This window comes from Entelurus aequoreus, linkage group LG09 (assembly GCF_033978785.1).
Source record: "Entelurus aequoreus isolate RoL-2023_Sb linkage group LG09, RoL_Eaeq_v1.1, whole genome shotgun sequence".
NCBI classification, from domain to species: domain Eukaryota; kingdom Metazoa; phylum Chordata; class Actinopteri; order Syngnathiformes; family Syngnathidae; genus Entelurus; species Entelurus aequoreus.
In genome coordinates, this window is record NC_084739.1 from 18,087,888 (window position 1) to 18,113,698 (window position 25,811).

Consider the following 25,811-nt stretch of genomic DNA (forward strand, 5'->3'; position numbering starts at 1 on the left):
AAATGTGGATACATGCATCCGTCAACACGTATTTATTTTCATTTTTATTTTTATTCGTATTTAATAAATTAGCCTTAGTGTGTGAATGTGAGTGTGAATGTTGTCTATCTCTGTTGGCCCTGTGATGAGGTGGTGACTTGTCCAGGGTGTACCCCGCCTTCCGCCCGAATGCAGCTGGGATAGGCTCCGGCACCCCCGCGACCCTGTAAGGGACAAGCGGTAGAGAATGGATGGGAAATAAGTAACTCACATTTACTTATTGTCATTTCCCCCCTTTTTATATAACAGGTAACTTATTATTATTGTATGCAATGAAATAGGTAACTCAGATTTTCTTTTCTTTATTACATTTTTTTAAAATAAAATATGTAACTCCCATACATTTAAAGTGACATTTATGTGGGATCTGAGCCGAGGATGTATGTGACTTGTGCAGCCCATTGAGACACTTGTGATTAAGGGCTATTAAAATAAACTTTGATTGATTGATATAGCTGCAACTCACCCTGTCTACTTAATGACATTATGCATACAATATAAAGCATTCCAACCCATTGCCTGAGACCGGCATGCGGTGACCTCAATATCTTAGGGTAAAAAGTATAAATATTTCATGATGTTGTGTATCCTGTAAGGTTGGACTGGTGTGTGCATCACTGTACTCCCAATTTCCAGTCCAATTTTACAGCAAGGTGTCATTTCCAGGGTGCAATTGAATAAAATCACCACAGTGTGACAGCAGAGCTCGGTGCACAGGAGGGTCTGGCAACCCTGAGGGTTCTATCAGCCCAATAATAGCCAAACTCCTCTCCCCATCGCCTCTCACTGAGGCATTTGGCTCCCCAGGATGATCTGCTCCTTCTCCAACTCTGGATTCACACCTGCTTGGAGCATCAAATCCCCCAGGTGAGTGTTTTGTTTTTTTTAACCCTGCATAAAAAATACAGTGATGCTTCCCTTGGCTGTAGAATATCTGCATGTTTTCTTTGCAAATGTTGACTGATTCTAACAACAAGGCGGCAAGCACGTGCATGCTTTCTAGGAATTGCAACCACTTTCTGCAGGAATGCATGCATTTATAATAAGTTGCACACACTGTGTAGGGAGCATAGCTCATGAATATGTGTGGCGTGGTAATTGCAGGAAAGGTAACAAACAAGAAGCCCCAGCTGTGGATAATGAGGCTGGGATTATTATCTCAGGTCAAGCAGTTATCTGGCATCTTCATGCAGGAGTTGCAGGGGAATGGGATGAGGAATTGATCAGAATAGCACCAGTGGCAGGGAGCATGCATGTGGAAAGATTGGGAGAAAGAGTTGGACATGTGAGTGCACATGAATTCACAGATAAGCCAAGCAGAAGTGCACTGGAGGAAGAGCATATGTGTAGTGACTGGGATCACAATTTACAGATTACAAAAGGTTTGGAACAGTAAAAAGGTGGGTTTGTTTGACAGCTCAGCACGTACAGTATAGTCCACCTTGGGGTTTTTTTCATGATATGATCATTGGAATAAAAAATAGCAAAAAGATGCAGAAATACAAAATATGTTTTCTAGCTAATTACAATATCTAATGTATTTTATATGGTAATTTTTGTCTTATTCATCTACATCTGTAGTCACCCGTACAGCTAAAGATTGGAAAAATATGCAGTCATTAAAAAAATAGCCTTTCAAACCAATCATCAGATTTGACTGTACTTTATGATTTAGATAAGTGTTATGGTCATATTTGGTCTCATTTTGAGCTGGGCTGGTAAACAAATTATATGTATTTTTTTCTTCTTTTTTTTCTTGACTAATATTTTTCTTTATTTTATGGTTATATTTTCTCCTACCCTGATTGTATTTTATTTATTCAATGCAATGCATGACTGTAATCATATACTTAGACTTAGACTTCCTTTTTATTGTCATTCAAATTTGAACTTTACAGCACAGATAAGAACGAAATTTCGTTACATAAGCTCATGGTAGTACAGGATAAAAAAAGCAATAAGGTGCATATATAAATAAATACATATATATAAATAATAGATAAATATATACGTATATGAAATAAATAAATATATATAAATAAATAGATTACTGTATAGATAAATATATTGCACTTTTTCACATGCGTCCACGTTTATGGATGCATGTTATATTGTCTTTTTTTATTCCAGCAAGTTAATCCATTTTGGGGGGACTTGAGGGGATAATTTAATTATGATGCGTTCAAGAGTCTTACGGCCTGAGGGAAGAAGCTGTTACAGAACCTGGAGGTTCTGCTTCAGAGGCTGCGGAACCTCTTTCTAGAGTCCAGCAGTGAAAACAGTCCTTGGTGGGGGTGGGAGGAGTCTTTGCAGATTTTCTGAGCCCTGGTCAGGCAGCGGCTTTTTGCGATCTCCTGCATAGGAGGAAGAGGAGTCCTGATGATCTTTTCCGCCGTCCTCACCACTCTCTGGAGAGACTTCCAGTCTGAGGCACTGCAGGCTCCAGTCCAGACAGAGATGCAGTTGGTCAGCAGGCTCTCTATAGTGCCTCTGTAGAATGTGGTGAGAATAGGGGGAGGGAGCTGTGCTCTTTTCATCCGACGCAAAAAGTGCATGCGCTGCTGAGCTCTTTTTACAAGAGCTCTGGGACCGTACTTATCAAGCTTCTTAGAATTACTCCTAAGAAGTCTGCTAAGAGTTGACTTAAGAGTAAATAAATTCTTCGCTGAAAGCTGCACTTAAAAGTTAGTTATCAAGCGTCTTACTCACACTTTCAGCGAAGTGTAGGACTGAATCTTAAGTGTCACACTCAGAGCTGAATTACGACATTACTATGTGCCGTAAACGGAATTTTAGGTGATGTCATTTCTGTGTCCATAGAAATGACCAATCACGGAAGGGAATCCCTTGTCTAAGAATAAAGAAATATCTTAGAAATATTTAAGTGGACAATGAGAGTGTATATTTTGACAATAAACTACAAAATAATACAAAACAAACAAACAATATTGGCAATGAATCAAAAATAAATGTTTCCTTTTTGTTGCACCTTTCTTGCTTCCTGCTCCCAGACCGTAACAAAGAGGCAGGGGAGACACTTCTCCAGGATGTATGCTCGGGGCAACACCCTTCACTTTACCCGGCAGTGGGTCTCCACAGCGGACGACTTTAGAGTGAATGATGAGTCCGGCGATTAGTTGCAAATCTTGCTTTATTGATTGCTTGCACACAGCCAATACAACACAAAACGAACTAGTCCCCGCTCGCATTCACAATACCGCTCCCTCTCTTCTCTTGCCCACACACTCACTGACGTCACTCACCTCACATGCTGTCACCTATTAAAGGGTCACACACACACACACACACATACGCTACTCTCATAACATTTTCTTTCCAATTCATTAATCAGGCAACTAATTTGAAACTGGTGTGGGTGGCTCTATATATACTAGTCCACTGCAGCCACATGCAGAAATCAACAAGGAATCGAAAATTATTAAATCTGTGACAAAAATAATACCTGCTCTGTCTAAACGATACCGTTTGATCAGCTGCTCGTCATCAAACAAAGATGAACGTTCGCGCACGTCTCTCGCCTCAGTGCCATCCCCTGCTGGCAACTCCTAACCACCTAAGACACCTCTGAAGGTCTCTTAAATATCGTGGAGAGTAGGAGTGATTCTTAGACTTAAGAACGTTGATAAAAAGCTTTTATTCTTAAGTTTGAGAGTAGGACTAAATTTCGCAAATTTTCAGGACTTAAGTGTAAAATGGCACTCTAAGAAGCTTGATAAGTACAGCCCCTGGTGTGTAGGGACCAGGTCATATTGTCAGTTATCTGCACCCCCAGGAACTTGGTGCTGCTTACTATCTCCACCGCTGTGCCGTTGATGAAGAGTGGATGTATACAGCATATAGCCCGATTTTTATTTTTTTTAATGAATCAGATTTAATTATTTTTCTTTTTTTCATTTCACTTCATTATTTCATTTTATTTCTTATAGTGGATGGACAGTAAAGATTTAGAAAAAAAACACCTTAATCACGTATTTCACCTTTATTTTATTTAATCATTTTGTTGCATTTCATTATTATAGTCTTATTTTGTCCGAGTCTAATATGCAATGAATAACCATAATAGTAAAGATGCAGTCAAAAAACTAACCTTCCTTTATTTTTTATTTTATCAATGTCATCCATCCATCCATTTTCTACCGCTTGTCCCTCTCGGAGTTGCAGGAACTTTTTTTGTATGTATGTATGTATGTATGTGTATGTATACATATATATATATATATATATATATATATATATATATATATATATATATATATATATATATATATATATATATATATATATATATATATATATATATATATATACCATATATATATATATATATGTATATGTGTAAGTATATTTGCGTATGTATGTATGTTTAAATATATATTTTTAATCATTGGTACATTAACTTTAACTTAACTTAATATGTTTTATGTATGTATATATATGCATATGTATATATATATGTATATCTGTATGTATATATGTGTACATATGTACTGTATATTTGTATATGAATGTATGTGTATATATGTAAATATATTTTTAATGTTTTTATGTATGTATCTATATATATATATATATATATATATATATATATATATATATATATATATATATATATATATATATATATATATATATATATGCATATGTGTATATATATATGTATATATATGCATATGTGTATATATAAATATGTATACAGTATATGTACATGTATGTGTATATGTATATGTATTTATGTGTGTGTGTATATATTTAAATATATATTTGTAATGTTTTCATATATGTATAGATGTATATGTATATGTATATATGTGAATATATATTTTAATATGTTTTTATATATGTATATATAATATATGTGTATATATGTATTAGGGGTGTGGGAAAAAATCGAGTCGAATTCGAAACGCGATTCTCACGTTGTGCGATTCAGAATCGATTGTCATTTTTAAAAAGTCGATTTTTATTTTTTTTATTTAATTAAAAAAAATTATGTTTTATTTTTATTTGTATTTTCTAATTAATCAATCCAACAAAACAATACAAAGCAATACCATAACAATGCAATCCAATTCCAAAACCAAACCCGACCCAGCAACACTCTGCAATAAACAGAGCAATTGAGAGGAGACACAAACACGACACAGAACAATCCAAAAGTAGTGAAACAAAAATGAATATTATCAATAACAGTATCAATATTAGTTACAATTTCAACATAGCAGTGATTAAAAATCGCTCATTGACATTATCATTAGACATTTATAAAAAAGAAAAAAAAAAGAACAATAGTGTCACAGTGGCTTACACATGCATCGCATCTCAAAAGTTTGACAACACACTGTGTCCAATATTTTCACAAAGATAAAATAAGTCATATTTTTGGTTCATTTAATAGTTAAAACAGATTTACATTATTGCAATCAGTTGATAAAACATTGTCCTTTACAATTATAAAAGCTTTTTACAAAAATCTACTACTCTGTTTGCATGTCAGCAGACTGGGGTGGATCCTGCTGAAATCCTATGTATTGAATGAATAGAGAATCCTTTGAATCGGGAAACAATCGTTTTTGAATCGAGAATCGTGTTGAATTAAAAAAAAAAAAGATTTTGAATCGACTTGTGACCCCAAGAATCGATATTGAATCGAATCGTGGGACACCCAAAGATTCACAGCCCTAATATGTATATATATATATATATATATATATATATATATATATATATATATATATATATATATATATATATATATATATATATATATATATATATATATATGTAATGTATATTTATATGTGTATATATAATATATGTATATTTGTATGTATGTATATATATATATATATATATATATATGTATATAATGTATATTTATGTGTATATATAATATATGTATATTTGTATGTATGTATATATATATATATGTATATATAATGTAGGTGTATATATGTATATATAATATGTGTATATATGTATATATTATGTGTATATACTGTATGTATATGATATATGTGTAGAAATATATATATATATATGATATATGTGTAGAAATGTATATGATATGTGTATGTAAGTATATGTGTATATATGCATATACAGTATGTATATATATATGTATATACAGTATGTATGTATATGTGTGTATATATGTATGTATATATATTTGTGTATATTTATGTATTACTTGATATATGTTTATATTTATGTTTGTATACATGTATATGTTTATATATTCGTACATGTCTTTATACATTTGTATATGTGTATATTTGGGTCTATATATGTATGTACATATATATGTATACATGTATGTACGTATACATACATATAGGTATGTACGTATATATACATATATGTATATACATATACATGTATATGTATGTATAAATTATATATACATATAAGTATGTATCTATATATGTATGTGTATGTATATATGTATATGTTTATATGAGCGTATGTACATATACACATATACATACACACATGTACATATAAAAATGCATACAGTATATATAAACATATATGTGTGTATGTATGTACTGTATGTATATATGCGTGTATGTATCTATGTTTATACGTGTATGTATATATACGTATGTATGTGTGTGTGTGTATATATATGTTTATATATGTATATATGTGTATGTATATGTATATGTGTGTATGTTTATATGAGTGTATGTATATATACACATACATACACACATGTACATATAAACATGCATACAGTATATATAAACAATATATATAAACATGTGTTTATGTATATACTGTATGTATATGTATATATGTGTGTATGTATCTATGTATATGTATATATGTTTATATGTGTATGTATATATGTATGTATATACGTATGTATGTATGTGTATGTATATGTATATATGTTTATACGTGTATGTATATATGTATGTATATATACATATGTATGTATGTGTGTATATATATGTTTATATATGTATGTATATATACGTATGTATGTATGTGTATATATATGTTTATACATACATACCGCGTGTCGTTATACATATTATATATATTACATATATTATTTATATACAAAATACAACACTTTTTATATATATGTATGTATTGTGTGTATTTATTTATATACATTATGTATGTGTGTATACATGTATTTATTTGTATTTTATTTCACTTGATTTAAATGTAATATTTTAATTTTTATAAGGCATTTTGTTTGTCATTTATTTAATGCATGACTATCATATTAAAAATAAAGTGAAAAAACTAATCTAGAATCCACCCATCCATCCATTTTATTTTTATGTTAATGTCATCTCTACAGTTATATGCTGTCTTATTTGGATTTCAATTTATATTATTTCAAAATAATTGTATTTCATTTTACTTTCATAATCTGATTGTCTTTTTATGTTCCATTCTTGTTAAAGTGCTGGCTATTATGTGTCTAAATGCATGACTGTAGTCAGGAATAGCTGGAGTTAGCCTTCCCTGAATGTGTGATATTGTCATTGGTGAGAAAACAGTTCTAGTTTAGTCATCAGAGAACTAATAAGAGACACGACGATGCCAGTGTAGGCTTAGATTCATTTAAAAAAAAAAAAAGATTTTAAAAATATATACTTACTCTACACAACACAATTGTTCTTGGGAGATACAACCAGTGGAACAAAGTGGGTGTGGAGGACAAGTTATTAACCTCCACAATACCTCCACATTCATCTTCATTTAATTTCCTGTCACCGAGGGCTAATTTATCAGTGTATAATGGCTGCTCTTAACAAGAAAGGGAGAATATGGTGGACATCGTGGTGCCAGGTCACATTGCTCCTTGTGTAAAGACTGTTCCGTACAGCCTGGATGTGTTTGCAACACTCGCATCATTAGAACAGAGAGGGTCCAAGGTTGTGGAATAATGGGAGGATTTTTCTCTCAGAACTTCTGCTCTATTACAGTATGGCTTTTTTTTTTTGTAGTTTTTTCCCCCCCTCGACATGCAGCTACATCAATGCTCTGCCACCCAGCCTGCAGCTCGCTCGACGCACTGACAGCCTGCGTTAGTAATGATGCACAGTGAAGTGACTGATAGCCAAATGCATGCGGCTTTAATGGAAAATGACAGGCTCATTTTGTCCGCCGCGCTGTTTTTTCTGTCACATGCTGGCAAAGGTTCCAGGCAAGAGAGAGCGAGAGAGGGGCATAATCCATTTTTAGGATTTGGACAATGTCATGCCCCTTTTTGTTTTGACACATCGTGCATCAACTTACTTTGAAAACAGAAGTCTCTGTTGGCGCGCTGCACTTGCGCGCTAATTTCATCGTCGGCATGCTTTTTATCTTCGGCCTGCAGGACCTAGGTGCCAAAGTCAAGGCCCGTGGGCCAGATCTGGATTAATTATCTATGGCTAATGGGATATTTGAATAGTTTTAGAATCGCCCTGCAGGCCACAGCCGCCTGCTGCTGTTTTGCACGCACCAATACTCCATTCCCCACAATGCAACGGTAGACCCGCAAGTGGGCCTTGGCTTTATTACTCATCAGCATTCAGGGCAGATGTCAACTTTCAGCAAACCGCCTCCCCAATAATGGCTAAACGGAAGGTGGACGGTTTCAAGCCAGGTGGGAGGCAGAGTACGTGTTCACGGAGGTAAAAGGCAAACCTGTTTGCCTCCTGTGTGGAGAAAGTGTGGCTGTATTGAAAGAATATAATCTAAGAAGGCACTATGAAACGTCTAAAGTCGGGACCCAGGGTGGACCACTCGCCTGTGCATCAGTTGGGGATGTCTCTGCGGTGCTGACCTGTCTCAGCTCAAGATGATCTCCTGCTGGCCCCACTATGGACTTGACTCTCACTATTATGTTAGATCCACTATGGATTGGACTCTCACAATGTTATGCTAGATCCACTCGACGTCCATTGCACCGGTCGCCCAGGGTTTCTCATTGTCATCCTATTGGGTTGAGTTTTTTCTTGCCCTGATGTGGGATCTGAGCCGAGGATGTCGTTGTGGCTTGTGAAGCCCTTCGAGACACTCCTGATTTAGGGCTATATAAGTAAACATTGATTGATTGATTGATTGATTGATGGTCTAAGAAACACAAAGACAAAGACAAGAATATGGACACGGAACAAAGGCTACAGAAGGTGGAAGAATTAAAACGAGGTCTTAAGTCCTGGCAGGCTCTATTCACAAAAAACACATCACAAAGCTATGGTGTCATTTTGATAACTGACACCATGTTTAATTATAATTGAAACATTTGAATGATGATAAATGAATGTGTTGTGGCTAGGGCTGCAACTAACGATTAATTTGATAATCGATTAATCTGTCGATTATTACTTCGATTAATAATCGGATAAAAGAGACAAACTACATTTTTATCCTATCCAGTATTTTATTGAAAAAAAATAGCATACTGGCACCATACTTATTTTGATTATTGTTTCTCAGCTGTTTGTAAATGTTGCAGTTTATAAATAAAGGTTTATTAAAATATATATATATATATATATATATATATATATATATATATATATATATATATATATATATATATATATATATATATATATATATATTTTTTTTTTTTTTTTAAACAAAAAAACCTCTGCGCATGCGCATAGCATAGATCTGACGAATCGATGACTAAATTAATCGGCAACTATTTTAATAATCGATTTTAATCGATTTAATCGATTAGTTGTTGCAGCCCTAGTTGTGGCAGTATGCGGATTTCACCAATGCGGCGGTTTGTGGAAAAAATTGGTTGCTTTTCCAAGCATTTTTAATAAACTGCCAACGTTAGAATGATAAACAGGAAGTGCTTAAAGTTTAATGGCTTTGTAAAAACACTGAGACAAAGTCTAAGTTCATTGTGTTTTTCACGGTGTTTTTGAAACTGCAGCAATTTTTCCCTCAGAGTTTTCAATTTACGTCAAGTGTTTTGCCAAGAGGATTATTTGTAGTAAGTACATTTTCAGAATGTGCTTGTTCTATTTTTGGCCAAAGTAAGACAAAGAAAATAATCTGAAGTTGTCTTTATTTTTAGATTATTAGGCCATGATTTTACCAGTCCGGCCCGCGTGGGAATAGATTTTCCTTCATGCGGCCCTTGAGCTAAAATGAGTTCGACACCCCTGAATTAGGAGAAGTGAAGTTGGAAATGTGCAAGTGGTTAAACGGAGAGGAGAAATGAGTCCTTGTGTGAGGATGGGAGCTTATGGTCCTTGGGCCATATACAGGCCACAAGAGCATTTTTGCAACAATTGGCTATTTAAAAAAATATCTAAAACATTTATTTATTTTTTTATTCTAAATGGTAATGCTGTAGTCGCTGCTGGCTGCAGGATCTCTGTGCATTTGTATGTCCACCTTTTGTGTGCTGTATGTTTCTCTCCTATTTATGTGTTTTTTGCCTTTTGGTTCGGGGCAGGGGCGTCACTAGCTTTTAAGGACAGGGGGGGCTTAGCCCCCAGGAGATGCACAGGATGCGAGCGAACGTAGCGCACGAGCACAAAACTTCACAAACGGCTAACAAAGACTTAGAAATGATTCATTGTCATTATTATTTCAGTCGGTTTAGTTTCAATCTGTGTTCAGTACAACAACAAACATGGGTTTGCACAGTGACATTTTGTTTACAGCATCAACAAGAAACAATTACTTGCATGATCCTTCAAGATACACTGAAACACAATGAAAGTCATGGCATTAGCCTCTACGTTATTCATTCACAACATAGAAGCTAATGCCACAACTTTCGCTCCCAATACAATAATTGTTTGTTCCCAATTATTTTGAAGTTACACAGATTACATTTTGGGCACATATGTGACTAAAATGGTTGTAAATTCAAGCCCTGGAAATATTACTTAATTATTTGAATTAAAGTAATATCTGGATCGTGATAATTTGGCTTGTATATGATATATTTATATATATATACTATGGCAAGCCGTTAAGGAAATTAAATATATATGGAAGTCTGAATAGAAATGAGAAACATTTATATATACTGTAAATAAGAAAGACTTAGTCTGCTGATCTGAAAAAGAGCCAAAGTTGTCAAAGAGCTGAGGGACCATCTTCAAAGTGCAATGCTGAAACAAATAATGCAAACAATAAAATGTAACTTCCAGGGCTTGAGATTAACGTAGTTCAGTCGTCCCGGGGACGGTAAAAAAAAATGCACGGGACGAAATGAAATGCTCCCCGGGATGATGGTTTTTAACCATTTTTTTTCTTTTTCTTTTTATGTATTTATTCATTTTACATTTTGTATTAAATGTCTTAGTTTTTCCACCCTCTGAAAATCCTATGAAATGTTTAACAAGCCATCCTATAATAATACAACAGCTATTAATGTAACAATACAATAAAACAAATATATTTAATGATGTTGTTTTCATTATTTTAACAATAGGCTAATGTATATTACTTTATATAGATTCTACAAGAAACACAAAACTTAAAAACTAAATTATTTACAATTGCAGACACAAGGTTCTTGTTCTGCAGTGCTGTGTGCTAATGTGCTTCGTACACCTGCAGGACCGCAAGCAAGGTCGCAGAGAAAATGCAGACTGGATTTTGAGTGATGTGGGCATTTTCTATACGAACAAGTGGAATGGATTGGATACCGACGCACTAAAGGGGCTCTCTACCTTACACTATGAAGTGAGGGGAAACTGAGTGAATAATGACAGGTTATATGATTATTTATTTAAACTCATATTCGGGCCACTTTATAATGAATATGTCGGCATGTATTTGTAAAAAAAAAAAAAAAAATTGTTTTTTTTTTTTTTAACACCTAATTATTTAGGGGGGCTTAAGAACATTTTAGGGGGGCTTGAGCCCCCCTAAAATAGGCCTAACAACGCCAATGGTTCGGGGCATTTCGGGACTGCGCAACCATGGGTGGCACTTTTGTGACTTCTGCGGGGCTTTTTTGTAAAGTTTTGTATCTGCCTCTGGGGAGCCTTTAGACCATGACCATGTTTGCACCGGAGACCAGCTGCTGGGTCTATTCTAACACTTGAGTCCGCGTGGAAAGACCGGAGTAGACGCACAGGAAGAGACGGGTTACAGAGCTAACGTTGAGCGTCGGTATGGACGAGCTTCACGGAGCCCTGGCTGAATGAGCATTTTTCGGACTCTTTGGTCTCCCTTCGGGATGGTAATCAAAAACCAGTTCTTGTTCAAAACTGGTCCCCAGTGTATCAATTCTTTGGAATCGCTAGCCATTTTGTCAACCGATTCCGCTAACGGTTCTTCCGGGTGAGGATGACGTCATCATACGTGCGTTGTAACGTCATACAGCAACATGGCGGTAATAATTGCAAAGTTGTTATTTCATCAAAAGGAAAACATACAAGAAAACCTACTCAGTGGCCTAATGGTTAGAGTGTCCGCCCTGAGATCGGTAGGTTGTGAGTTCAAACCCCGGCTGAGAAGACTATAAAAATGGGACCCATTACCTACCTGCTTGGCACTCAGCATCAAGGGTTGGAATTGGGGGTTAAATCACGAAAAATTATTCCCGGTCGCGGCCACCGCTGCTGCCCACTGCTCCCCTCACCTCCCAGGGGGTGGAACAAGGGGATGGGTCAAATGCAGAGGACGAATTTCATCACACCTAGTGTGGGTGTGACAATCATTGGTACTTTAACTTTAACGTAACTTAATATGCTGAAATATTTCAACATACAGCATGCGATGAATGTCGTGTTTATAAACCACGCCGATCTCATCCCAGGGAGTAGCAATCATCTGACGTACAAACACCAAAACCAGTGAAGTTGGCACGTTGTGTAAATGGTAAATAAAAACAGAATACAATGATTTGCAAATCCTTTTCAACCTATATTCAATTGAATAGACTGCAAAGACAAGATACTTAACGTTCAAACTGGAAAACTTTGTTATTTTTTGTAAATATTAGCTCAATTGGAATTTGATGCCTGCAACATGTTTCAAAAAAGCTGGCAGAAGTGGCAAAAAATACTGAGAAATTTGAGGAATGCTCATCAAACACTTATTTGGAACATCCCACAGGTGAACAGGCTAATTGTGAACAGGTGGGTGCCATGATTGGGTATAAAAGCAGCTTCCATGAAATGCACAGTCATTCACAAACAAGGATGGGGCGAGGGTCACCATATTGTGAACAAATGTGTGAGCAAATTGTCCAACAGTTTGAAAACAACATTTCTCAACGAGCTATTGCAAGGAATTTAGGGATTTCACAATCTACGGTCCGTAATATCATCAAAAGTTTCAGAGAATCTGGAGAAATCACTGCACGTAACATTGAATGCCCGTGATCTTGGATCCCTCAGGCGGTACTGCATCAAAAAGTGGCATCAGTGTGTAAAGGATATCATTACATGGGCTCAGGAACACTTCAGAAAACCACTGTCAGTAACTTCAGTTGGTTGCTACATCTGTAAGTGCAAGTTAAAACTCTACTATGCAAAGCGAAAGCCATTTATCAACAACACCCAGAAACGCCGCCGGCTTCGCTGGGCCCGAGCTCATCTAAGATGGACTGATGCAAAGTGGAAAAGTGTTCTGTGGTCTGACGAGTCCACATTTCAAATTGTTTTTGGAAACTGTGGACGTTGTGTCCTCCGGAACAAAGAGGAAAAGAACCATCCGGATTGTTCTAGGTGCAAAGTTCAAAAGCCAGCATCTGTGATGGTGTGGGGGTGTATTAGTGTTTAAGGCATGGGTAACTTACACATCTGTGAAGGCACCATTAATGCTGAAAGGTACATTCAGGTTTTGGAACAGCATGTTGCCATCCAAGCAACGTTATCATGGACGCCCTTGCTTATTTCAGCAAGACAATGCCAAGCCACATGTTACAACAGCGTGGCTTCATAGTAAAAGAGTGCGGGTACTAGACTGGCCTGCCTGTAGTCCAGACCTGTTTCCCATTGAAAATGTGTGGCGCATTATGAAGCGTAAAATACAACAATGGAGACCGCGGATTGTTGAACAACTTAAGCTGTACATCAAGCAAGAATGGGAAAGAATTCCACCTGAAAAGCTTAACAAATTGGTCTCCTCAGTTCCCAAACATTTACTGAGTGTCGTTAAAAGGAAAGGCCATGTAACACAGTGGTAAAAATGCCCCTGTTCCAACTTTTTTGCAATGTGTTGCTGCCATTAAATTCTAAGTTAATGATTATTTGAAAAAAAAAACATTTAGTTCCTCAGTTCGAACATGAAATATCTTGTCTATGCAGTTTATTCAATTTAATTTAAGTTGAAAATTATTTGCAAATCATTGTATTCTGTTTTTATTTACAAATTACACAGTGTGCCAACTTCACTGGTGTTGAGTTTTGTAAATACAACAGGTACTAATTCCGCCTATGATGTTAGCGCTATTACCTGTTAAATTGAAATGAATGCCTTCTCCTTCAGATGAGCGTGAGGAGACATATTCTGACTAGTTTCTTGGCGGGCAGTGTTATCACGGAAGAGTACTCGGCCAGGAACGACGGATGTTTGTGTTCAAAAGCTTGAGCCAATTTGCCACAGTGGAAGCTCCTTTTTTCGGTAGGTGAATGATCAATTGTAGTCAGAGAAAAAATGCATGTTTTCCGGCAACATTTTACTCAGTGAGTGATCATATTTATACAGGTCGAACACATACGATGAAAATATCGTGTAAAAGTCAATTTATGCCAGCAATTCAACTTCAGATGTGAAACTAATAAGTTCTATAAACTCATTACATAACTACATGATCATTTTGATTATCATGGCTTACAGTTTTTGAAGACCCCACATTTTCTGGGATTTTGAATTCAATGTCTTCATAAACTGTAATCCATAATCATCAAAATGTGTATCGAAAGAAGGCTTGAAAAATCTTGAGTTGCATGTTATGAGCCTATGTCAGGCCTGGGCAATTATTTTGCCTCGGGGGGCCAAATTTAGAGAAAAAATGTGTCTGGGGGCTGGTATATCTGATTGTGGAGGTCGTTCCCTACCCGTTCCACGGATACCACGTCACAGGAGCCAGGCGTGCTGTTGAACAGAGTTTTAATCAACATGCGATGCCAAGAACAATTTATTCAGTTCAATCTTTTCAGATGTCTGTCTCTCCAGTTTCTCCCACCCCTCTCCTCCGCTGGCCGCTCACTGTTAAAGACAACAGCTGATTAGATTAACACGTACCACCTGTGTAATCTAATCACCTGCCAGCTGTGTCTCGCCGTCCCGCACATGCCCCGCCCCTAGTCGATGGTGCTCAGCCCTCAACACCATTGACAGAGGCGGTGACCTTTGCTCCTGCAGCGCGCTGATCACACCCTCCCCCCACACTGATTTTTAGGAACACTAATACAAAAACCTCACAATAATGTCTGATTGAAAGCTAAAAACGTTATGACAGACCACCTGAAAAAACGGAATGGAATTTACATTATTTTTACTTTATGAGACACCCAGAATGTACTTGAAATTAAAGAATGTGGGATTTACAATATTAACTATGAAGGATAAAACACTGAATATTGACAACATATGACCGTCACACCCTCTCCTGATCGACATATTTTACAATCAAGCGAAACGCAACAAACGGCGAAATATGAACGCGAAGGTTAAAAAAATCCCCACCTAAAATCTGATATATCTGATATCCCTAAGCTTTAGAACTTTGTTGTAAAAATCTCCTTCCGCGACTGTCCCTGACAGGCTGGTCGCTCTGGGAACATTCTGTGGAAACGCTCCCCACCCACACTGCTTGGTGCCTCGTCTGAGCTGCTGTGACTTAGATGACCATAGTAACTAGTACATCATGCAAAAGCGCAGATTCCAACCATTGAAATACTTTGTATAGGTCAAGACTTACGGTCATTTGAAAACATCACTACACATCATAATGGCAGCCACAGTTTCCATCTTAAAGATCTAAAAAAATTATTTGGGAATGTCCGGCGGGCCAGATTGAAAAGCTTAAAGGCCGTATGCGGCCCCCGGGCCTTAATTTGCCCAGGTCTGGCCTATGTTATTATATTAGTTTCCCTTTGTAAATCTAAACAAACCTTAGCTAAGCATATTGCACGGTATATTTTCTGGGCTGTAATTTAACTACAGTAGCAGCGTGCTACTGCAGTTTCATTACATTTTCCAGCAGCGTGGTGGTAGTGTCACTCCTTTTTTAACTTTAGTAGCGATTCCTGCAGCTTAGCTATTTTTAGACCCAATTTTATGTTCGTCCTCCAAATGGTCCTACTTATTCCCATTCAAAGCATGCAGCAAAATGTAATACAATTCAAAGTTTCCTGTAAGACAGCCTTGCAAGAACTGTCTTTGACTCATAATTGAAAAAAAAATGTAATCTGAACCGTTAAATTTTTGCCTATTGTTGACGATCAGTTGAATCGACAGTATGGCGTTTTTTTTTTAAGACAAAGCAATAATTGATGATACAGCATATTGTTACATTTGGTGTCAGTAACATCACATAGTTGTGATGTGAATACTCCAAAGTTAATTATAGGTTATTCCCAAACTCTTCCATTTTCTTATAATAAAGCCGACAGTTGACTTAGGAATATTTAGGAGCGAGGAAATTTAACGACTGGATTTGTTGCACAGGTGGCATCCTATGACAGTTCCACGCTGGAAGTCACTGAGCTCCTGAGAGTGGCCTATTCTTTCACAAATGTTTGTAGAAACAGTCTCCATGCCTAAGTGCTTGATTTTATACACCTGTGGCCGGGCCAAGTGATTACGACACCTGATTCTGATCATTTGTATGGGTGGCCAAATACTTTTGACAATATAGTGTGTATGTGTATATATATTTATATATATGTGTATATATATTTATAAACAGTATATGTGTATAATTGTGTGTATATATATATACACACATATATATATGTATATATATATATATATATATATATATATATATATATATATATATATATATATATATATATATATATATATATATATATATATATATATCCCGCGACTCCAAAAGGGACAAGTGGTAGAAAATGGATGGATGGATGGATATATATGTATGTGTGTGTATATATATATATATATATATATATATATATATATATATATATATATATAGATGTGTGTGTGTGTATATATATATATGTATATATGTATATGTATAAATATATGTGTATGTATGTGTATATATGTTTATATATATATGTATATGTATAAATATATGTGTATGTATGTGTATATATATGTTTATATATATATATATATATATATATATATATACTGTATATATAAGTGTATATATATATGTACATATAAACATATATATACACATATATATATACATATGTGTATATATATGTATATATATATATGTATATATACATATATATATATATATATATATATATATATATATATATATATATATATATATATATATATATATATATATATATATATATACACACATATATACAAGAGATACAATAAATAACAGCAACAGATAACAGACTTTTAAAGGTAACTTAAATAAACACACAATTTTATTACAATAACATTGTATTCATTCACACAATTCCAAAACAACAGTGAAAGCACGTTCCAAAAATGAAGCAATTATTTTACGAGCAAACATCTCCATCGAGTCATATATGTCTTGTATTTTTTTAAGAAAAGAGCTGACACGTATAAAAATGATATGTGTTTATTTTTAACTTTTGACCTGTTAGTGTGCAAGTGACAAATGATGTCTTGTCCCTTTTATATGTGTCCCTGTCAGATGCTGATATCCCACTAAGGACTGAAATGGATGGTTTCATCCCGGGGGCCGCTGACCCTTAAGTTCTAGTGAGATGTCCTTCAGTGGCAACGCGAGCCAGCCCTCCCCGTCCACGACGTCCCCTCTTCCGCCCGTCAACCGGACGACGCCTACGGAGGAGGGACGCTCTTTGCAAGAGTGGGCGTCCAACGAGACTTTGCTCTCGGATCTATCTGTCCTCGGGCAGGACGAGCAGTGCCCCTCGTCCCCCATCCTCACGGCGTTCCTGGTGGCGTGGTACAGCGTTACAATGGTGCTCGGCCTGGTGGGCAACGTGGGCCTTATGTGCATAATTACACGCCGCCGAGAGAAAGCCAATGTCACCAGCATTTTCATTTGTAATCTGTCATTCTCTGACATTCTGGTGTGTGTCTTCTGCCTCCCTTTCACACTCATTTACACACTGATGGACCACTGGGTGTTTGGGTCACTGCTATGTCGCCTGGTGCCATTCATTCAGTGCGTGTCTGTGACCGTCTCTATATTGTCTCTAGTTTTTATCGCTCTGGAGAGACACCAACTCATCATTAACCCCGCTGGCTGGAAACCCAGCATTCCTCAAGCCTACACAGCTGTGGTTATCATCTGGATACTGGCGGGCTTCACCTCCTCGCCTTTCTTGGCCTTTCAGCTGCTCACAAACGAGCCCTACACCAACATGATGCTAACCGAGCCGGCGTTCTATCGAGAAACCCCGCACGCCTCGCCCGGTAACTCATCCGTGCTTCAAAATACCCAATACTTTCACAACCTTTACGCGTCCCTACACATGGAGGCATGTCTGGAGCGCTGGCCATCCCAACATGACAGGTTGACCTACACCACATGGCTGCTTTTGTTCCAATACTGCGGCCCTCTAATTCTCGTCCTGCTTTGTTACGTCCGAGTCTTTGTGCGCCTGCGTCACCGCAAAGACATGCTGGACCGCGCCAGGACGCCGGAGAGCCACCGCATGACCCACAGCCGCCGAATCAACATCATGCTCGTGGCCCTGATAACGGCGTTCGCCCTCTGCTGGCTGCCGCTCACCATTTTCAACGCGGTGTCCGACTGGAACCAGGACGCGCTTCCCGTCTGCCACCATAACCTGCTCTTCTCCCTCTGTCACCTCCTGGCAATGTCCTCCACCTGCATCAACCCCATCATCTACGGCTTCCTCAACTCCAACTTCAGGCAGGAAGTCAAAGAGGTGCTCCAGTACTGCAGCTGTCGCCCCCTAGAGGAGGAGAGCGAGCGGCTCCCCATGTCCACGGTACACATGGAGATGTCTCGCACTTCAGCGCCGCTCGCCTGCAGGAGTGACTCTGTTTAACAGGAGCTATCATCACATCTAACAACTCATTTTCCGCCTTTAATGGACATTCGACCATTTTCATAATGACTTATAATGAAAACATGTTTTTTGTGTGCATCGTGCTATGGTTATCTTGCTATTTAGAAGTGTTGCTTTAGTTGGCTTGCATAAATAGCTTTAATTAAATAAAAAATGCAATGCTATGGCTTTAATAGTGAGCGGTTTAAAACCTGTGAAAAAAAATGGGCCATTTATGCATCATTTAAGCAATTTTTTTAAAGAATGCTGCTTGTTAGGAATTTCGGCAAAAGGTTCATCCACAGGCATGTACGCATTAATGTTGGTATTTGGTGCAAAAGTGTGTCATCAAAAATGACGGCGAAAAAATGGTATGTGAATTTCTCTGGTATGTTTAGTTACTTTTGCATTGATTGCATCTGTGCTGTGAAAATTGGCGTTTTGACACTAAAGAAAAGCTGTTTTGTGGCATTGTCATGAACATTTTTTTTAATGATGAATGATGCTTGCACAAGAAGGGTTTAATATAGACGAATGAATAGCTTATAATTTACTTGACTGCTCCACCATTTTATATACATAGGAACTTTTAGGCAGCCCTATTGGCAGGAAGTTAGTGCAGTATTCACAAACAAACACATTCATTTATCGCTGGACATCACCGCAATAAATTTATTTGAGCAAAGTAGGAATCATTCATTTTAAATCTATTATAAACAGCATAAAAAACTGTTTATGACCTTCTAAATATGTTTATCAACATAAGAGCCATCAAGACATTAAATAGCACCCTTTAGTCACTAATTCAATTTAGTAATGCTGCCTGAAACTGAGCCAATCATCCAATCAGCAGGCACGGCACTGAACAGTGCCCTCTGGTTGGTCTCCTCCCGTGGTCAATACCACTTTGGTTTTGATATTTATAGTTCATTTAGTCATCTTATTGCCCGAGCATGCTTAGTTTAGGACCAAAATAGTGTAGAATATGCTTTAAAAATGATTCAAAAGAAAATCTGTGAAGCCATAATATTTTAAGCCTGATGTGGCAAAGTATAACTTTAGTTTGTCCATTTCAACCAAAAAATACACGGAAACATGGTTAAACCCTGGTTGATTGTTAGATTTAGGGTAACTGTTTAACTTGATGGGGGTTATTTGTAGTCATCTTGGATATATCCCTGCCAATCTGCTGGGTTAAAAGTATACAGTCGCGACGGTAGGGATGGTGTTCCTGGGATTAAAGGCCTCACCTTTTCTCCTCCAAACATATTGCTGGGTATTGTGGCCAAACAGCTCAATTTTTGTTTCATCTGACATCACATGGACAAAGATAAGACCTTCTGGAGGAAAGTTCTGTGGTCAGATGAAACAAAAATTGAGCTGTTTGGTCACAATACCCAGTAATATGTTTGAAGGAGAAAAGGTGAGGCCTTTAATCCCAGGAACACCATCCCTACCATCAAGCATGGTGGTGGTAGTATTATGCTCTGGGCATGTTTTGCTGCCAATGGAATTGGTGCTTTACATAGAGTAAATGGGACAATGAAAAAGGAGGATTACCTCAAAATCATCAGCCCGGAGGTTTGGTCTTGGGCGCAGTTGGGTGTTCCAACAGGACAATGACCCCAAACATATGTCAAAAGTGGTAAAGGAATGGCTAAATCAGGCTAGAATTAAGGTTTTAGAATGGCCTTCCCAAAGTCCTGACTTAAACCCCATTGAAAACATGTGGACAATGCTGAAGAAACAACTCCATGTCAGAAAACCAACACATTTAGCTGAACTGCACCAATTTTGTCAAGAGGAGTGGTCAAAGATTCAACCAGAAGCTTGCCAGGGGCTTGTGGATGGCTACCAAAAGCGCCTTATTGCAGTGAAACTTGCCAAGGGACATGTAACCAAATATTAACATTGCTGTATGTATACTTTTGACCCAGCAGATTTGGTCACATTTTCAGTAGACCCATAATAAATTCATAAAAGAACCAAACTTCATGAATGTTTTTTGTGACCAACAAGTATGTGCTCCAATCACTCTATCACAAAAAAATAAGAATTGAAGAAATGATTGGAACGTCAAGACAGCCATGACATTATGTTCTTTACAAGTGTGTCAACTTTTGACCACGACTGTATATATATATATATATATATATATATATATATATATATATATATATATATATATTTTATCTGACTGCCGTTACACCTCAACATCTCAACATGTAGAAGGACAAAATATTCCTCTAAAAATATTACTTTATATATTACTCAATGTATACTGCATAATAAAGTTGTTTAATTATTTTCAATATAATAATTGTATTGTGTTAGTCTTGTAATGACTCTACTGACATTGTCTAAGAGACTATGATGTTGTACACTAGTTTTTCCCATTCAAACCATGCAGACAACTATTCGTGTGTCCTTTCCCCCCCCTATTTTTGAGTAGATGGGGGGGGGGGGTTACATACACAACTTGAATGCGTATATGTATTTTTACCCCAAAAAAGAAAAGAAAGATGGGTCGAGCGATCTGTAAACTAAATATTCTGGACATGAAAGAGTCCCCAAAATGTTGTCATTGTTTGATGTGTGTGTTTTAGGTGAAAGTAATCATATAAGACAGGGGTGTCAAACGTACGGCCCGTGGGCCGGATCAAGCCCGCGAACAGGTTTTATCCGGCCCGCAGGATGAGTTTGCTAAGTATAAAAATGAGCCGAAATTTTTGAATGAAAGAAACTGCTGTGCTAAATGTGTCCATTAGATGTCGCAATAGCAATTCTTTGTATCTTTGTAGATTATGCTACATATGTAAAAAAAAACAAAAAAAAACATGATGTTAGGAAAAGGAGCAAACTACATAAATAACATCCTGTAATTTGATTTTGATATTATTTTTTTTATCTTGATGGATTGAAAATTAACACCAATGAGTTGACTGATGAACATTATCACATAATTTATTCAGAAAGTATAAATAACGACAAATAAACGTAGAATACTATTATCCGCAACATGTAAGTGTAAAAAAAACAACAACAAAAACAAATTGTGATTTGTAAATTTTCAGAATGTGCTTCTTCTATTTTTAAACAAAGAAAACAATCTGAAGTTGTCTTAATTTTTAAGTTATCGTGCAGTGATTTTTACCAGTCCGGCCCACTTGGGAGTAGATTTTTCTCAATGTGGCCCCCGATATAAAATGAGTTTGACACCACTGGTATAAGACTTAAAGAGGAAAAATAGGAATATGCAGCAGTATTTGGTAAAAATTAAACGAGTATTTTAATTGATTGATTGATTGAAACTTTTATTAGTAGATTGCACAGTACAGTACATATTCCGTACAATTGACCACTAAATAGTAACATCCGAATAAGTTTTTCAACTAGTTTAAGTCGGGTTTTTTTTTGATTGGTTGAAAATTGTATTAGTAGATTGCACAGTTCAGTACATATTCCGTACAATTGACCACTAAATGGTAACACCCAAATAAGTTTTCAACTTGTTTAAGTCGGGGTCCACGTTAATCCATTCATGGTAATTCATGGTAATGACCTCTTGATAATCATTAAGCTGAATTGTAATTGATTTTTAATAAAACATAAGAAAAAGATTAAATAAAAACATTATTACAGAATGGATATCAACGTACCTTTTTCCGGAAGTGACGTTTATCTGTCAGCCAATCATCACTCTTTATCCCACAATGCACTGCGTCACAAACTGCAAGCGCGAATTATCCCAAGCCACACTTTCCTTTTGTTCGATATTGGACGGTTTAAAAACCCCTTTGTCACATAAAGTAAGTGCTCAACACACGTATTAGAGTATTAAAAAAATGTGTAGGCGACTTGTTAATAGTTGGCGCACTTCAAACACGCCCATGTGCAACAAGTAAGCTAAGCGTTAGCCTCGATGCTAAAGTCGAAAGTTCGCGGGATAATGGCGCTCGCGGCTCGATTGTTGATGAAAGGCAGTCATAGGGGACATTACACCTAGCTATTGATTCTTGCGTCATTGTCGAGTTTCTCTTGTGTGTCTGGGCTCTGGTCGATTGACAGCAACTGCACCGGGCAGTCATTCGTGAGAACGGATATCGTTTAGTATTGACCTGTGCACCATCTCCATTCTTTCTTCTCGTCCACCATTGAGTCTGTTGTCATAGAGATGAAGCAAAATGCACGATCATTGAATTATATCATCCACAATGCAGTTTAAGTCAGCATCTTGCTTATGAAATTATTTTGTGAAGGGCAACCTTGGAACTGAAGGCGGCCAGTAATGACAACAAGCAACACTACGGTTCTTAAAGGTACTATACATCATCAGCACATTGACCTCATGATGCGGCATCGGTTCACGGCTTGTGTTTGTGTCATCATTCCAGATGTCGTTGCCTATGTGGATGTGTGGTCATCTGACAAGAGAGCCAACTATTCGAAACCGTTTATTCAGCAGCTACTGGAAATGGGTGCTCAGGTAATGACAAATTCATTTATTTATTTTCTAACCTCTAACCTAATCACGTTTCATCAAACATATATAAACGTTGTTGCCCTAGGGGAAACTGGGTAATACATGGCACACTGACAAAGCTTAACCTATCACTACTATAACAATCTACAAGGTTAATATAGTTTGCTTCTCTTTCTTCCCCTCCATTTATCTGCTTTCTTTTGTATTTCATGTTATCATTACATATATATATTGTTGCATTTGAACAATTGTATTGTTGATAATAGAGGTAATTGTTATTATTCATTTTCAATAGTGCTATTTCTATTGGTATTTGTATTGCTCCATTTGTTCATTGTCATTTCTGTATTATTATTTCTTTCACAAACTGCTTCTTTGCTTTCACTTTTACCATCATATTTGTACAAATGTAGCTTACCACCACCAGGTGTGAATGAATGATGGGTTCCCACTAGGGCTGCAACAACTAATCGATTAAAATCGATTATAAAAATAGTTGGCGATTAATTTAGTCATCGATTCGTTGGATCTATGCGCATGCGCAGAGGCTACTTTTTTTTATTTAATTTTTTATAAACTGCAACATTTACAAACAGCTGAGAAACAATAATCAAAATAAGTATGGTGGCAGTATGCTGATTTTTTCCCCAATAAAATACTGGAAAGGATAGAAATGTAATTTGTCTCTATTATCCGATTATTAATCGAAGTAATAATCGACAGATTAATCGATTATCAAATTAGTTGTTAGTTGCAGCCTTAGTTCCCACTTCTCTGTGAGCGCTTTGAGTATCTAACAATAGAAAAGCGCGATATAAAATCGAATCCATTATTATTATTTATTATTATATCCTATTTGCTGATGTTGTTCTATTGTTGTTGTGTTTGCTGTTGTTGTTGTCTCTCTGTCTTATTCCCCTCTTGTGCCCACAATTTCCCCCTCTGTCTTTGTTTTTTTCTCTTTCTATCCCCTCCTGCTCCGACCCGGCTGCACCAAATAATAATATAAATCCATTTAATAAAGTCAAAAATAAATAAGGCAACAATAGAAGTATCCCACACTTCTCTTTTGTAAAGTAAATGTGTGCAGCCGATATGGGCAACTACATCAACAATATGATTTGCTGGAGCCTATCCTAGATGATTTTAGATGAGAAGTGGGGGTACAGCCTAAACTTGTTGCCAGTCAATAACCAGGCGTACAACTATGGAGCTAAATTAGAGCCTAACGTGTTGTACTAGAAAACCTCATCGTTGTAACTGAAAAATCTGGTGTGGAATTTTGAAAAATACATCAGTCTTTTCCAAATTAATAATAAGATAGGTTTCCCCCAAATTGCCATTTTAACTGTGGCATTGGGAGCATGGTCAATATGACAACAACCTATAAATTGTATAATCTGCAATGATTAGATTATATTAGTTTATTTCAAAGGGGACAATGCAATTTCATAAAACACATGACTACACATGGTTAAAAAAGCCAAAATTAGCCAGAAGGCTAGTTTTCATCTGTAGTCCCCTGGCCATGATGTAAAAAAAGGTGGTAAAATTACAATTTAAAAGAAAAAGAAAAGAAAGAGAGAGAAAAATAAAAAAGCACACAGTAGATATACAATATGATAAAAAATAAAATACAACATAACATTTATCTTCGCATCAAAACAGGCTCATCTTTTAGTGCTGGCAGCTGTAGGCGTTGATAAGCCACAATTACACATTTTTTGTGAAGGCCTTGTAAGTTGTGACCAGTTTAACCTCCTCAGGTACTGAGTTCCACACATTTGCGCTCCTTACTGACCAGGCCGACTTACTGAAAGTGCTCCTGCGCAGAGGAATATAACAGAGCTCATCAAGCCTGACGTCACACTTGCTTCGCGATGCTGCTCCAGCTGCAATTTATATCTTTAAAAGAGTCCACAAACAAGTACAGTCTCCAATAACACCGTAAAAATATGCTAGATTTTTTGATAGTCATTCTTAATAGAGAAAACGTCACTACAAGGATTGAAGAGGTCACTAGAAACTTAAAACAAATCTCAACAAAGGACACAATAAGCAGCAACAATGTTATAATAGAGCAACATAATATAAGAAAATAATATATGTTAATTCAAAATAACAGAACTGATTTTAAATGTATG

At 36.6% G+C, this 25,811-nt stretch overlaps 2 protein-coding genes across 2 annotated transcripts in view; both read left to right on the forward strand.

Moving 5' to 3' along the window:
* The first annotated feature begins 722 nt into the window (after window positions 1-722).
* On the forward strand, window positions 723-20,417 carry npy4r (neuropeptide Y receptor Y4). The gene is made up of 2 exons (XM_062057644.1): window positions 723-906; window positions 17,834-20,417. The coding sequence occupies exon 2, from the start codon at window positions 17,907-17,909 to the stop codon at window positions 19,182-19,184; it is 1,278 nt and encodes a 425-aa protein (XP_061913628.1). The 5' UTR covers window positions 723-906; window positions 17,834-17,906; the 3' UTR covers window positions 19,185-20,417.
* Window positions 20,418-22,859: 2,442 nt separating this feature from the next.
* Window positions 22,860-25,811, forward strand: part of mcph1 (microcephalin 1) — a 60,262-nt gene continuing 57,310 nt past the window's right edge. Inside the window, exons 1-3 of the mRNA XM_062058248.1 lie at window positions 22,860-22,993; window positions 23,444-23,503; window positions 23,579-23,670. Coding sequence (XP_061914232.1) covers window positions 23,473-23,503; window positions 23,579-23,670 — 123 coding nt within the window. The 5' untranslated portion in view covers window positions 22,860-22,993; window positions 23,444-23,472. The remainder of the gene's footprint in view (window positions 22,994-23,443; window positions 23,504-23,578; window positions 23,671-25,811) is intronic.

Excerpts from the sequence above, each read along its gene's own strand:
- npy4r (XM_062057644.1), top strand. The coding sequence starts at position 17,907 with ATGTCCTTCAGTGGCAACGCGAGCCAGCCCTCCCCGTCCACGACGTCC.